This window comes from Typopeltis vanoorti, chromosome 12, assembly GCF_054136105.1.
Source record: "Typopeltis vanoorti isolate ZY-2024b chromosome 12, IOZ_Tvanoo_1.0, whole genome shotgun sequence".
Lineage (NCBI taxonomy): Eukaryota > Metazoa > Arthropoda > Arachnida > Uropygi > Thelyphonidae > Typopeltis > Typopeltis vanoorti.
In genome coordinates this window covers 3,848,393-3,864,573 of record NC_143560.1, presented here as the reverse complement: position 1 = coordinate 3,864,573, position 16,181 = coordinate 3,848,393, and the positions used below count along the sequence as shown (strand labels likewise).

Genomic DNA, 16,181 nt, shown 5'->3' with positions numbered 1-16,181 from the left:
GTTTCAAAATGTTTCGATAAACATGACATAAAAAGGCTTATCATTTTATATATATATATATAGGGTAGATTTTATTTCATCATTTTTTATTGTTTTGATGAAATACTTTACCTGGAATACTCTTTCCAGTTTCTCTGTGTCATAAAAAGAACTTAAAAATTAGCCTTCAAGATGAAAAAGAAACAGTGCATTCGGGTATCCCTCTATCAATATTTGTAGTCCTGAAAAGGACTGTTTTGATGGCCTTGAAAACAAACATTTTTTATTTCATACTGTTCAGAATTTAAAATTCTTGAACAGCATGGAACACCTTGAAGCAAGGGTAAACACACAAAGCAGTTTTACACTCAGGGCACTAGATTTTTGTTTCCTTTCTGATATTTTTTTTATTACATACATAATATTTGCGTGCAGGTTTTTTTTTATTAGCCGTTGGTGGTAGATTTTCTGGATAATGGTTGGAGTTAGCAGCGCTCAACCTCAGATGTCTGGCAGGATTTCCTGTTTTTCTGCTTGCTGAAGAAGGTGCATGTGCATGCAGCAATGCTTTCGCAATTTCTATTCTGTATTTTAGATGTTATGGTAGACAAACATTTTTTCTTGTACAGGAGGAAACTGTTCCAAATAAACAAAATCCAAACACTTCAAAATTCAAATAACATGTCCAAACACTTTTTTGTAATATTTCTTATGCTGTTTCCTCATTACAGAGTAGAATGATAGCTGCTGATCACACCTGTCGATTCGACCCATAGTGTCGTTGTATGCACACACAGCAATGGGTTTTTCTTTCTTCAAACCACGCTTCTCCACGGATTCCGTTGATGGATTGTGCAGGGAAGATAGCAGAAAACATATTTTTTTTTTTGGCTTTCCAACGTAGTGCAAAGACTTTCTCTCGCCGATAAGTTCGGATTTCCCCCTTTGATAGCTTTCCTGAAGCCAGATCTGGAGGCATATCTCACCTTTTTGCATTTACGGTACCATAACTACCATAACTTTTTTGTAAAAGTTATGGTAGTTATGGTAAAAGTACCATAACTTTTTTGTAAAAGCAAATCAGCGAGTTCAGGACACATATATAGTAATTATCCATTATAATGCAGTAACCTTTCCCCAGTAAAGGGTCTAGTAACTGCATTACTGCACACATCGACAAGGGGAGATCCGAATATTTATCGTGCTCAATTACAGTTTGCTTTCCCATATAAGGTTTGAAATCCCAAAGATATCCACTTTCCGATTCGCAAAGCATAAAAAATTTTACTCCATACTTCAATTTCTTTTTGGGAATATACTGCTTACATTTCAGTCCACCTTTGAATGGCATAAGGCTTTCATCGATACTCAAGTCTCTTTCAGGAATGTAGAGTGATCTACATTTTTGACGGATTTTCATCAGAAAGTCATAAATTTTGTTGAGGACTGGGCAAGGATGTGTTGCCTGATCGTGTTCCTCATTATTCTGAAAATGCAAATATTTCATGATAAGACTGAATTGTTTTTCAGTCATAACATCATGAAACATTGGCTGTTCAGAATCCAGTCTGTAGACCAATACATTTCGAGAGCGGGCTTTCGAAATGTATTTCGAAACTTCGGGTTTTCCACTTTTTTTATTCTGATATTGCATTTGAAGGATGACAGTGATTTTAAATATTAATTTCACCTATATTCGAATATCACATAATTTCCTGATTTACAATAATCAGGAAATATGTATATTGTCTGATTTATAATTTGCTAATTTATAATAATCACCACATAGTTTCAGTATCGAAAAATTAAAGTTATGCGGAACAATTACTAGAGAAAAATAACGAATTAAATAAAAACTGTACCTATGTTTCATAACAGTTTTCGGGTGTGTGATAGTAATGCAACGGGGGAGGGTGTTAAACTATCAGAGGCGAAATAAAGTTCAATTCTATTGTAAAAATATGGAAATGAAATTTCACATTTGATATACATATTTTGAATGATAAAAATAAGCAAATGTATCGCTTACTTTAAAAATTGGAGAATAAAAATCTGAATTATGCAGAAAATATAAATTTTAATCATAACTGTTAATTTCATTTTGTAATGACCAATTATACAAGGAAACCAAGAAAGTGAAAGTACAGATTACTATACAACATGAAGAAAAAATTTAGTAATATGATTAAAGAATTTCATGTTATTCTCTATAAAGCAAAGTTGCTCAAGTGTATCCTAAAGGAAATCTGTTAAGTATTATTCGATTTCGATGGTTTTGTACAAAAATAAAATTAATATAATCTGGAACGTTAGCAGCCGGTTTTCTTTTTTTTTTTTAAAAAGAATATTACAAATAATTATTGTGAATTAATTTCTTCGAGAACAAAGAAAAATCTTTTGTCTAGTAAGCGATTAGAAAAAAATTAGCGCAAAAAAATAAAAAATTAAATTGGTTCTCCAAGGTAAGGCAATATTTAAGTGAAGAAATTATGCAAGACCTTTATTTTGTCCAGAAATTAAAATTGTATTCTACAATAAAAAGAGAAAACAAAAATATAAATAATTTCTCTATTTTTAGTCTATCATATATAACTAAAATCCAGTTCACCAGCATGGAACAAGAAAGTCCGTTTCTTGTTTTAGGCAACTGAGAGGCAGCTACAAACGGGAGATAATCCGATTAACCATTATCTTCAGCGTGAGGGTTTATCACACCTTCTAATGGACATGACAGTCAAATTGCACTTCTTATCCAGGTTCTTTAAACAGGTGGGCTGAATCATATCCAGATTTAGTTGGACGTCTATAGACGTCCTAGCCGGTAAGGAGGTTAAACCTTCTTTTACAAAGAATTTTATAACTGCACGATACTCGATTTTATCCATTTCAAGGGATATAGATACAGACAACACTTTTGTTTCAGACAGCTATATAAAACAAACTACTTGATAGAATGACTTTCAATTTCACATGGATGCTTATGACAGATGTACCAACTTAGAAAAAAAAAATTCTTGTCGATAGTGTTGCCATCTATGGTCGAGGCTGAGAACTTTTCAGACCACTGTCGTGAAAATGAAGATAAACTTCTTGAATGGCAGACATTTCAAGAAGAGTTATGCGAGCACATTTCAAAAATGGGAATTGGACAATGAGACATAAGTGCTTATGGTCTTAGAGAAGGTTCTGCTAAAGAGGAGATAGAGGAATTTTTTGAGTATTAGATGTTCGTAGTATTAGAGAATACTACGAACATAAAGTTGGTTCTTGTTGGAGATCTAGATAACAGAGTAAGAAATGAACACCAGTCATGTAGAAATATTTTGAGAAAAGAACAAAGCTAATTAATGGCAGTGGTATGTGCCCACTAGATTTCTGTTCTGTGCATGGATTAGTGATTACTAACACTATGTTACATCATGATATGCATAACTTAACATTAGAACAGACCCAGAATAAGTCTTCACTGTGTTATTGTTGATAGTGGATCAAGATACAAGCATATATGGGGGGGGGGGTTGATATAGGATGCGATTACCATTTAGTTTTGAGTAAGATAAAAATTAATATATCGAAAAGAAAATTATGTAAATTTTAAAAAGAATCAGACTGTAGTAGCTTTAAAAAGATGATGAACTATAGACTCAAATACAAAGGTACATGTAGAGTAATCTATCATTTATCTGACCACAGTGGAAAGGCAGTTTTTTCACATGGTTAGACTATAAATTATATATTTAGTTTAATCCTTTATTCAAGTGTAAGCAAAGAAAGTTTGCGCCTGAAGTATCTTCAGGACTGGAGCAACTCGTGGCAAAGGTGGACTGAGTTCACATCAGTTTCTTTAGTATCCCATAATGCAAAGCACAAGATGTGCTTTAGATCGCTCATTTTTTACTTTAAATTTTGTTAGTGAATCCAGAATCTATATATTTTACATTGGAAAATTGCTTGACTGTGATTCTTTTTAAAGTTTTTTTGCATGTTGTTCTTTTCAATGTGAGTCATATTTTATCTTGCTCAATACTGAATTATCACTTCCTGTTTCAAGTCTCAAATGCTCATGTATTCTGAACCATTCTGAAAATATCATTTTAAACTAAAACAAAAAAGGCTATATTTTGGTTTAACCAATAAGAATACAATTTGGTCGGCTAAATCCTAAATCTTATTCCTATTTAGCCGACAATTTGGTCGGCTAAATAGGAATAAGAAAAGTCTCATTGACTATGTTATTGTTGATAGTGATGTTTTCTCCCTGGTGCAGGACACCAGAGTGTACAGAGGATTTGAAATTGGAAGTGATCACTATTTAGTCTTGAGCAGGATAAAATTGAATTTCATATTGAAAAGAATAACATGTAAGAAAGTTTTAAAGCGAATAAAAGTTGAGCAGCTCTCAGATGTGAACTGTAGACTAAAATACAGAAATATTATTAAAAAGAAAATGAAAGAGTTTGAGAACAGGAATCAAACCTTGGAGATTCAGTGGCAAACTCTGAAGAAAACATTGATTGATTCTGCCAGAGAGGCATGTGGTGAGGTTGTCTGTAAGGATAAAAAAAATCAGAACTCCCTGGTGGACACAGGAAGTTAAAGAGGCAGTGAAGGAAAAGAAGAAAGCATACCAAAAGTTCCTGTCAAATAAGTCAGCTTGTGCTCTTAGAGAATATAGAGGCAAATGCAAGAATGCTAAACACTGTGTAAAACTAGCTAAACAAAAGTCATGGGAGGACTTTGGCAAGAATATAGAAAATAAATATCAAGAAGGTGGCAAAATATTCTGGAGGTTGTTGAAGAAGCTTAAGAATGGAGGAAAGAGTGCTATAAAAGGAATTAGAGATGATAAAGGTGACATGAAAACGGGAGAAAAAGATATCCTTGAAGTATGGAGTAATTACTTTGAAAAACTGCTAAATGAAACAAGCAGTGATGACAGCACAGTGGTAAAAAACATTGACCAGGAATGCAGTCAGGAATACATATCCATACTTGAAGTAGAAAAAGCCATCAAAGGCTTGAAATGTGGAAAGGCAGCAGGAGTAGATGATATTCGACTAGAAATGCTGAAGTATGGTGGTATAAGAGTCTTACAGTGGCTGCACTGCATAGCAGAAAGCCTGTACAGAGGGACGAATTCCCGATGATTGAAGTAGAGCTCTCATAGTACCCATATAAAAAAAAAAAAAAAAAAAAAAAAAAAAAAAAAATCAGCTAATGCCTTTTTATTCCCGTATATACGGGAGTAGACGAGGCCATTTAGCCCTATCTAACTTTTGGAGACTGAGTGGGCAGTTCAATCTCCACTGGTACCCAATCAGAGACAGATGGCCCAAGGCTATCACTAATTAAGCGGTACGCAGTGAAGAGAGACGGCTCAAATGTGCCGCCATCTCGTGGTCTCTAACCCTAACACAATATATTTAATGTCTGAAATAATGTGGGTTCTACGGTCGATTTTCTTGAGTTTACAGGACGAAAAACCCGAGTTTCCGGGAGGAAAAACCTACTTGCCCGTGCCAGAGATCGACTAACTCGGGAACCGGTCGAAAAAAGGCTTAGAAAAATTTCCTCTAGTCGCCGACTAGACTCGAAACCAAGACTTCCTTCGTGCGGCCTAGCGCGGTGGTGTGCAAACGCCACATCCACTGAGCTACACAGGCTCTGAGAAAGATGTTGAAAGTTTATTTTTCACTTGGTTAGAATATAATAAATTTAGTTTAATCCTTTATCCAAGTGTAAGCAAACAAAGTTTGCGCCTGAAAGTATCTTCAGGACTGAGGTAAGGTGGTACACAACAGGGCAACTCGTTGCAAATATAGTACCCATATAGTACCTATATAGTACCCATATATAAAAAGGGAAATAAAACTGAATGTGAGAATTACAGAGGTATTTCCCTACTGAGTGTTCCTGCAAGATCTATGCAAGTATACTTGAAAAAACGGTTGAGAAGAATTGTGGAAGAAAAGCTTGGTGAAGAACAAGCTGGATTCAGGCCAAATAGAGGTTGTCAGGATCAGATCTTCACTTTACGACAAATAGTCGAGAAAGCATGGGAATATAACAAAGATCTGTATTTAAGTTTTGTCGATCTGGAAAAGGCATATGACAAGGTGCCAAGAGAGAAGCTATTGAATACGCTGCAGGTATATGGTGTCAATGGGGCATTATATCAAGCAATACTTAGTCTTTATTTGAGTTGTAAGTCAGCAGTTAGAATTGAAGGAAGTACAGGAAGATGGTTTAATGTTAAATCTGGTGTGAGACAAGGATGTACATTATCCCCTCTGTTATTCATTATCTATATGGATCACATTATGAAGGAAAGTGGTATTAAACATAATATCAAAATTGGAGATGTTAATGTCAGCTCTTTGCTTTATGCAGATGATGTTATACTTCTAAAAAAATCCGCTACAAATCTGCAAGATTCTCTGACTAAATTGAATAGCTGTTGTAATAGATATGGTATGAAGGTCAGCAATAAAAAGACAAAGACAATGAAAATAGGCAGAATCATTGAAAATGTCAACTGTGTTGTGAATGGAGAACCTGTGGAACAAGTAAAACATTTCAGCTATTTAGGCACGATTTTTACTGAAGATGGTAAATTAAATATAGAAATAGACAACAGAATCAGCAAAGCTGGTATGGTGGGAAGTCAATTGAATAACTTCATATGGAATAAGAGAGAAATTAGTCGGAACACTAAATTACAAGACAGTGTTCAAACCAGTTTTAACTTATGGATCTGAGAGCTGGGTCAGAAGTAAAACACTTGACCAAAGACTAGAGACCACAGATATGAGAGTCCTGAGAAAGATTATAGGCGTGAACAGATGGCATCAATGGCAGTATCATATTAAAAACGAGGATATTAGGAAAGAACTTGGCATTGTCAGCATCCAAGAATGCGTTAGCAGAGCTAATCTCAGGTGGTATGGTCACTTAAACAGAATGGGCGAGGAAAGATGAGGAAGACCAAGATATAGGTGGATTGATACGGTACAAAGTGCTTTAGACGATAGATATATAAGATCTGATAATGTTGGAGTGTTGACAAGTAACAGGCTAATTTGGAGGAAAATTATAGATAGGAAATTAATAATGATGTAATTTTTTTTCATGTAGTACTATCATATCCTGTACACCCCTTGAGGGTACATGGCAGGAATTTAATGATGATGATGACAAAAAAGGCTTAAAATTTCTTGTGTTCTCTTCATGTGAATTTATGCACACTTTGGGATAACAAATTTTCTTCAAATTTTTCCAGAACATTTCTGTAGATCTTCAAAAAAACTTTATTTTTTCATTATGTCGGCTGCACTCTCTAATGACTCAAAGAATTTATCTACTTCTTTTCCTTTACTGACACCAAAAGCTCAGTTATCTCATTTTTCAGTTTCCCATTTTGAAATCTGTCCACCTCATGCTATTTAAAGTTCCTGCCATTCAACTAGAATTATCTGGCAGTGAATATAATGGCTAACCCCAATTTGCAGCTTTTAATTTGGGAATATTTGGGTCACTTGCATGCAATATACATATAATTGACTTATGCAGTGTTTAAGTTTTAATATTTCTACTATAAACTTGGCCAACAGATATTTGTAAATCTCGTTACTTTCCTCATTGGCAGGATCCCCAATTGAGGGTGAAGGTTACTTAATGTTATTATCATATGCAGAAGTATCCAGTATGCCTTTATGTGTTCAGATAACAATATTATTATTGTTTATGCAGTGGAGTAAGAGAAAAAGAAAAAAAAAATTACCAAAACACTAAACTAGCAGTATAAAAGAACATGATATGAGTGTGTTGAGAAATATTAGAGGCAAGGAAAAATGGCATTATTTGCAGTATCGTATTAGAAACAAAGTTATTAGGAAGGAAATTCATGTTGTCAGCATTCAAGAATGTGTGATAGAGCTAATCTAAGGTGGAGATCACTTAAACAGAATGGGAGAGGAAAGGTTTGTAGAACAGGTTTGATGCCATGATGGCAGGAAAAAGACCTCGAGTAAGACCAAAATCTAGGTGGATTGATGCAATTAGAAGGATGTTAGAAGATAGCAGAGTATATAAGTTCTTTTCGCTATACCCTTTGGTATTAATTTGGTCTAGCTACTCACTGATGAAGCTTCAAAAAAGGCTGGAACCTGTCTGGGTAGTGACCTCCTACCATAATGTAATAACAGCATATATTTCCTAGGAAGTGTGTTTTTACATTATGGAAAATACCAAAGAATAGCGATCAGAACTTTACTCACCTTTGCAACGAGTTGCCCGGTATTGTACTAGGACTACTTGCATTAGCTCACTCTAGCATTCGCCAATATTTTTATAGTTTACTATATTCGGTTTTAAAACAATGTGGGATTTAATATCCCCTTAATTTAAATACTGAAATATTACATCTGACAGTACTGACATCCTGACAAATAACTGTCTAATCTGGAGGAAGTCGATAGGAAGTTAGTAGTAAATTTAATCATGTTGTACTATCATGTTATTCTGTATCAGGAATTTGATGATTATCCTGCATTTCATTTCATAAGAATGGTTCATATTTCACTATGAGTCCTTCATATTCAGTGTCCTTTTATGTTCTGTTTTAGTTTTATGTTTCATTCAGACATCTTTGTATGAAAAACCAATAATTATCATTGTTCCTTTGAAAATCTCAATGGAAATACTTATGAAAATAAAATACGAGGGATGTCCAGAAAGCGAGTTCCTTTTTTAAATATTTTCACTGCAGCGCTGTGATCGCAATAGTGCACATGCATGCTGAGTTTGTTGATTCATTAGCAAGGCGTTGGTGCCATTTTTAGACGTTCTCATAGTGTGTGCACTTCTTGGTGTGTGTTTATAATGTCTAAGAAAATTGAATTGCCTGCTGCATGTGAAATTAGGTCAGTTATCCATTTCTTGAATGTGAGGAACGTTAAAGCAGCTGAAATTCATCAATTTGGACTAATGCCTAACGCCCGCCAACACACAGCTGGCGTTAACACAACAACTTCTCGCCACCTTCAGCTGGGAACAATTTCATCATTCCCCATGTAGTCATGACCTTGTGCCAAGCGACTTTTTCACCTGTTCAGACATCTGAAATCTTTCCATGGTGGCTGGCATTTTCAAGATGACAATGAGGTCAAAGAAGCAGTCAATACGTGGTTTGTGTCACAGGTGGCAACCTTCTACTACGAAGGTATACAGCTCATGGTGCCCTGTTATAAGTGCCTGAACAATGGCTAATATTATGTAGAAAAGTAGTAAAAGATGTCTACTTTAATTTCCAGTATTTTTTTTTTGTAAGTATATTTTTGGTTCTCTGACAGCCCTTCAGAACTTATTTTCTGGACATCCCTCATATTTGAAGCAATGCAACTACTCATGCACACATTTTAAACTGCATTTTTTTTTCGTGGCATAAAAATCTGATGTATTAGTGTGTGAAGTCTTATATTTCAGCTTGATCTGACTGCTTTTAGTTATTCAGTTTTAAATTGTTTTATTTTATTTTTTATAGTGTACTAGCATTGCAGTTTAAACAAGATATGACAACATCATTAGAGATGTTAAATAAAGCAATTGAAATGGATGAGAAGTGTCAATTTGCATATGAAACTTTAGGATCAATAGAGGTTCAGAGGTGAGAAAAATGACTGCTTATAATAAATTTTATTCTTTATGTTTTATACTTAAATTATAATAATTATGATGAAAAACACCAAGAGAGAAAAAAATACATTCATTGAACTTACTAATATTTTTTATTTTATTTTTTAATACTGTCATCCCTCGACTTACATGGGGTTCCATTGCATCCAGCAGGACATAAGTCGATACATTAAATCAACAGAGTTATAGGGGTTAGACTTAACCTTAATAAGTATACAGTCGTTTAATTTTTAAACCATATAAAACTGCTGTGTATTACTGCCACTATAAAACAGGAGCATAATCACCAAAATCTTTCCCCACAATCACATATACCTTCCGTATGTGAAGTACCAGGCTGCGACTCTTCTGGCATAACTTTTTTTTTTTTTGATGAAAATGTCCCATGTGCTTTGTTTATTCCTCTTCTTCTTTTCATGATAAATTTGTTTATAGCAAGCAAACACATCATGTGCTTTTCGTTTCTACTAATAAGTAGCGTTCAACATTGGGGTCCATGTCTTCAGCCATTTTGAGAACATTGCTAACTGCAGAGAACATTTCTGCAAGACTCTTCACTGCAAATTGTTTAATTACCTCTTCCTTTTTCCATTCTTCCTCTTCTGCAACAAGTTGTTCCTCCAGTTGGACCAATTCTTCGTTGGTCAACTCTTCAGCAGCACTTTCTATGAGTTGAACTATGTCATCATCATTCACTTCCAGATTCAGATTGTCTACTAGGCCTGCTATTTTTTCACTCAATTTACAAAGGTCTTCATTTTTTTCAAAACTTCCAAAATTGTGCACAAACCTTTTTAATGTATTTTTCCATATGCCACTCATACATTGAGAGGTCACTTCGTCCCAAGCCACAGCAATAATTTTAATAGCATGATAAATTTTGATGCTTTCCAGAATTGCATGAGAGTCTGGTCATTTCCTTCATTGGCAGAAATGGCTTATGAAAAAATTCTCTGTAGATAATAAGCCTTAAAAATTGGATCAATAAAGTTGTGTTTTGTCATGGAGAAACATGACCTTAAACTTGGTGAAGATCACAGATATAAGATGGATGACCTGGAGCATTATCTAGAATTAAAATTTTAAATTCTACATTTTCTTTCACACAATAGCTTTCCATAGCTTCCAGTTTTTAAGTCATCCACGACTTCTTATTGCTTTGATAATGAACTGGAAGAGTATGCTTCCTAATGTTTTTGAATGCTCGTGGATTCTCACTGTGCCATATAACAAATGGTTTCAGTTTATATCCAGCCACATTACACCTAAACAGAATCATAATACAGTCTTTAAGAGCTTTGAAACAAGCATGGAGTTTAGCTTTTTTGTGGATGAATGTCTGCTTGGTCATTTCTTCCAACACAAGGAGGTCTCATTCATATTAAATATTTGCTGTGACAAATAATTTTCCTCTGTAATAATTTTATCCAATTTCTCCACAAACTGGCAGCCTTTTCATCGGCACTTGCAGATTCACCATATATTTTCACATTATGCAACACAAAATGCTGCTTAAATCTCTTGAACCAATTGGAAGAAGCATTGAATTCGTAGTTGTAATCTGGTCCTACTTTCTCCTTCAACTTGTTGAAGAGACTTAATGCCTTAGCAGTTATGGTGTTAAAATGTTGATTTTATTATTATCTTATTAAAATATGTTATCAAATCTTCAAATATATCTTGTCTTCTGCGCCTTTGTAAAAACTGTAGTTATCTCGTTTAAACCTTTCTTCTTAACCTTTACTATACTTCTGACTTATGGCCGCAAATAATATAAAGCTCACGTGTGCAAAACTTACAGAATAAAGAAATCACCTCAGGCCAGAGCCTTAACAGTTATGGTGCTAAAATGTTGATTTTATTATTATCTTATTAAAATATGTTATCAGATCTTCAAATATATCTTGTCTTCTGCGCCTTTGTAAAAACTATAGTTATTTTGTTTAAACCTTTCTTCTTAACCTCTACTATACTTCTGACTGCAAATAATATAAACCTCACGTGTGCAAAACTTACAGAATAAAGAAATCGCCTCAGGCCAGAGCCAATCTCTGTCTGACCCACTAGTGTTTATTCTCAACTGAATTTGGAAAATTTATTTAGTTTCTAGCTGTGCCACCAAATTTGTGCGTCTGAGTTGAATCTGCCTCCAAAAAATAACACACAGTAAACCACACAGAACCTTTCTCTCTTAATTCTATATAAATCTCTCTCTCTATGTTCACTGGGCATCTACAGATGCCGCCTGGTCACTCCGATGCTCGGTGATGTTCCACACCAGGCCTCGCCATGTAGTCCTGCTGTTTGCTTTTCTGGCAGCCTCAACTCTCTGACGATCAGTCACTCCACACACGCCATCCATCCATCTCATTGATGGTCTACCCCTACCTCTTTTCCCAGGAACTTTACCTTCTATTACTGTTCTGAGAAGTCCTCCTTCCATCCTTTCTATATGTCCAAAATATTTTAACTTTCTTCTGTCAATATCCTTAAGGAACCCTAAAGTTCTACTAATCTTTTCTAACACCCATTCATTTGTACGCCTTTCAGTATATGATATCCTCAACAGCCTTCTGTAACACCACATCTCAAAAGCAGATATCCGTTTCTTATCAAGGTTCCAAGTCTCGCATCCATAAGTCGCTGTTGGAAAAACAACTGCATCTAAAATCCTCAACTTTGTTCCCATGGAGATAGATCCATCCTTCCAGATTTTAGACAAGTCTCTGACTGTTGTTTCAGCCATTCCTAATCTTCTTCTGATGTCTTCTGAACAGTAATTCTTCACATTAATAATGGTTGCTGGTACTCAAATTTGGTGACTTCCTCAATTCTTTCTCCATTAAGGTACACTTGTTTCTCAAGAGCTTCTCTGTTTGTTTTTCCTTTGAGAACCATGATCTTTGTCTTGCTAGAATTGAGTTGAAGTCCTCTGTTATTACTGATCTCGTTAACTTTGTTAAGAATTAGTCCTAGTTCTTCCATGTCGTTACAAAGGAGTACTGTATCATCAGCATACCTCAGATTACTGATCAATCTACCTCCTATCCTAATTCCTGTCCTGAGCTCATCCAATGCTTCACGCATGATGTCCTCTGCACATATACTAAACAAGCGAGGAGAAAGTAAACATCCTTGTCTAACTCCTTTTCCAACTTGAAGCCAGTCAGTCAATCCAACAATTGTTCTTACTGTGGCTTCTTGCTCCTTATACAAGTTGGCTATCAACTTGATAGTGTGTTGAGGAAAACCCATTCTTTTCATTACTTCCCACATGTAAATCTAGCAAATTAAATTTTCTGTTATGCAGTTGTGACAATATCTACCTTAAGGCTCACAGATTCGAATTAATGAGTAGTGCATTGGAAATAGAAATGAGGCAAGTTATTTAAACAAGAAAACAATTTATTTAACATCAATGAAATGTACAATGGGTCAGTTTTAAGCACTAAGTAAATTAGCTTCTATGCTTCAAATCACAACTAATGACTACGTTTACAATTTAGTTCCTCATTATAATCAATTCTAGTAAGACCACGTGTCTATAATTTTCTCTTGTTAAACTTGGTAATACTCAGATCAATTTTTACATAAAATTCTGCTGGTTTAGGCAATAGCTATAACATTAAATACACGATGTTTCACCTTAAATGTTAGCCAGACCTTCTCTCACATATAACAAAATACTTCAAGTATCAGCATAAGGCCTAAAGTCCTCAAATATCACTATAAAACAAGTCCCTTAAATAAATCATCATCACAATCTTCTTATTTCTGGCTAAACAAAGGAAAAATCTTACTTTGAACAGATGTCTGGTCTTTTCTGAATGATCCCTGAAATCAATTCTTTCTATTACCGTCCGACTTTAGTACTGCATTTGGATATCATCTCCGGGATTTCGTGAGATCTTCTCTTAATATCGGCAAACATTTGGATCTTGGTGGCATGAAAACTCAACGTCTAATTTCTTCTAAAACCGTTTATCTTAGTCATGTCGCTTTCTCAGCATTTTCTATCTGGAATGCAGGTCTCCGATGGCGATTAAAAATCATTTCCCAAGATGTTATCAAAACTCTGCTGCCGTAACGTATGTTGTATCATCATACTTCTTGACTCCGGGACCTCATCAACTTCTGGAACCTGTAACTTCTGGTCAGAACCCCACGTGACCTCATAACGTCTCGCTGACCAAGGAACCACTAAAAAGCCCTCTTTCGCCATAGCAAATTTCCTCTTATATAACTCTCCGATGACCTTGGGTTCTGCTACGTATTAATCCCCTGGGTATTACGTTCTTCTGCACCCACCACCTTTTTTTCGGGTGTTGCATTAAGACGGGAAATCCCCCTTGAATGTTGGCTTAATACCAGTTAATACCTTAATCCGTCTAGAATTACTGGTCAGTAAGAGGTTTCTTTAGACAGTTTATCTTACACTTACATTCCTTTGTTCTTTTACAAAAACCCTTTGAGGTAACAATGTTCAGTAATATACAAAAAATATTATATCCAAATTAAAAAATATGAAAAATTCTCTATCAATCCACAAGTATTTTTAGTGAATTTTATTTACCAGTAAAATCAGTATATAAGGTATTTTTGAATAAAAAATCCTTCTATACACGATTTTACAATGGTCATAGTTAAGACACATATCCTCTTATGGTCATAAGGGGATATGCGCTTTTGGTTCAGGTCCTATATCCATGATGCAAGTAGCTTTTCCATATCACCGATAGGACCTTGTATTTGCTTTGTCACTACCGTCGATTTAATGGAAGCAGATCCTTTCTCAGCATCTACAATTTTATCCTTATTTTCAAAATGATTGTCGCTGTAGAATAAGACCATTCAAAGTTGTGTGTGATCACACTGACGGGCTTACCAGCTTCATGTTGCTTTATAACTTGCAACTTCATTTCAAGATCAATTGCTCGCCTCTTTTTCTGTGATTCTTCACTAGGTTTTTTGATTGGGCTTGTAGTGTAACTTGTGTAGTGTAGCCAAGATGTAACTTTTTTTTAATGATTTATACATTTTGATGCACATAATATCATGAAATATTTAATGATAAATGGACAAATAACCTATTTCTCAAACGCAAACTCAACTATTGAGGAACTATTGAAGACATGTGCAGACTACCGAAGGAGGTTGTTGCCACTGCACATGATGCATTGTTGCTAATTAGAAACCTTTTTACTTTACATTCGCTTGCATCTTGTTTGAAGGTATAGTCGAAAATGTTATTTATTCCCTTATGGGATCATGGATGTATCTTCGAACGGATGTTAAGTCGAGGGATATTTTACTGAAGATGCCAAGTTCTACTAGTTTCTACTCAACATCTTCACAACATAAATTATATCAGAAATAGAACTATTATACTTACATGGTGCCCTGTGTGGACTGGATAACCATGAAGTTAATCTGGAGAAGTCAGGCTGTCAGGTCTCAAAATAACTGCAACCATGCTTGTTGAGGTTGAGAGAGCACTTGAAGCAGGTTGCAGTCATTTTGAGACCTGATATCTAATGAACTAAGAAGAGAAACTGATAAAGCAAGAGAGGAATGGTTAAAAGCAGAATGTAAAGAAATTGAAGAAATGGATAAAAGGGGGTGATATAATAAAATGTTTGAAAAAGCAAAAGAAATTACAAATATTAAAAAAACAAAAAATCTGCCATTAGAAGATATGCAAGGAAAATTGATTTATGATATTGAAATACAAGGTGAGAGATGGAAGGAATACATCAAAGAACTTTATGCAAAAAATGAAAGACCAACAAAAATTGAATTGGAAGAGAAAAATGAAATCTCAACAGAAGAAAGAGGTCCCGAAATACCAAAGAGAGAAGTAGAAACAGCAATTAAGGAATTAAAAAGTGGAAAGATGGAAGGAGTGGATGGATACCTAGTGAAATCCTAAAACAACTGGAGGACAAAGGTATAACAGAAACATGGAAACTCTGCAACCTCATTTACAAAATGGGAGTATGGCCTAAAGATTTCACAGAGAGTATTCTTATACCAATTGAAAAGAAAGCAATCCTGCTAAGTGCAGTGACTACAGAACTATAAGCATACTCTCGCATGCATCCAAAGTACTACTACGAATATTAAATCAACGATTGTATAATAGAGTGGAGTATTTTCTGGGGGATGATCAATTTGGATTTAGAAAAGACAGAGGAACTGGAGATGTAATTGGAGTAATGAGGACCATATTCGAAAGGAATATAGAAGTAAATAAAGAAGTTTTTATATGTTTCGTCGACCTTGAAAAAGCATTTGACATGGTGAAATGGGAATATTTGATGGAAATGTTATGCAAAATAGGTTTAGATTGGAGAGACCGAAGGTTAATAGCTGAATTATGTATGAACCAGGTGGCCATAATAAAGACAAAAGTAGGAAAAAATAAAAAATGTGTGATTGGCAAAGGTGTAAGACAAGGATGCTGCCTATCATCGATGCTCTTCAATATATTTGCAGAAGAAATGATAAAA

At 34.9% G+C, this 16,181-nt stretch overlaps 1 protein-coding gene across 1 annotated transcript in view; it reads left to right on the top strand.

Annotated features, from left to right (window-relative positions):
- LOC150100551 (mitochondrial import receptor subunit TOM70-like) overlaps positions 1 to 16,181 on the top strand; it is a 189,622-nt gene that overhangs the window by 153,674 nt on the left and 19,767 nt on the right. Inside the window, exon 10 of the mRNA XM_090401832.1 lies at positions 9,521 to 9,643. Within this exon, the coding sequence (XP_090257958.1) occupies positions 9,521 to 9,643 (123 nt within the window). The remainder of the gene's footprint in view (positions 1 to 9,520; positions 9,644 to 16,181) is intronic.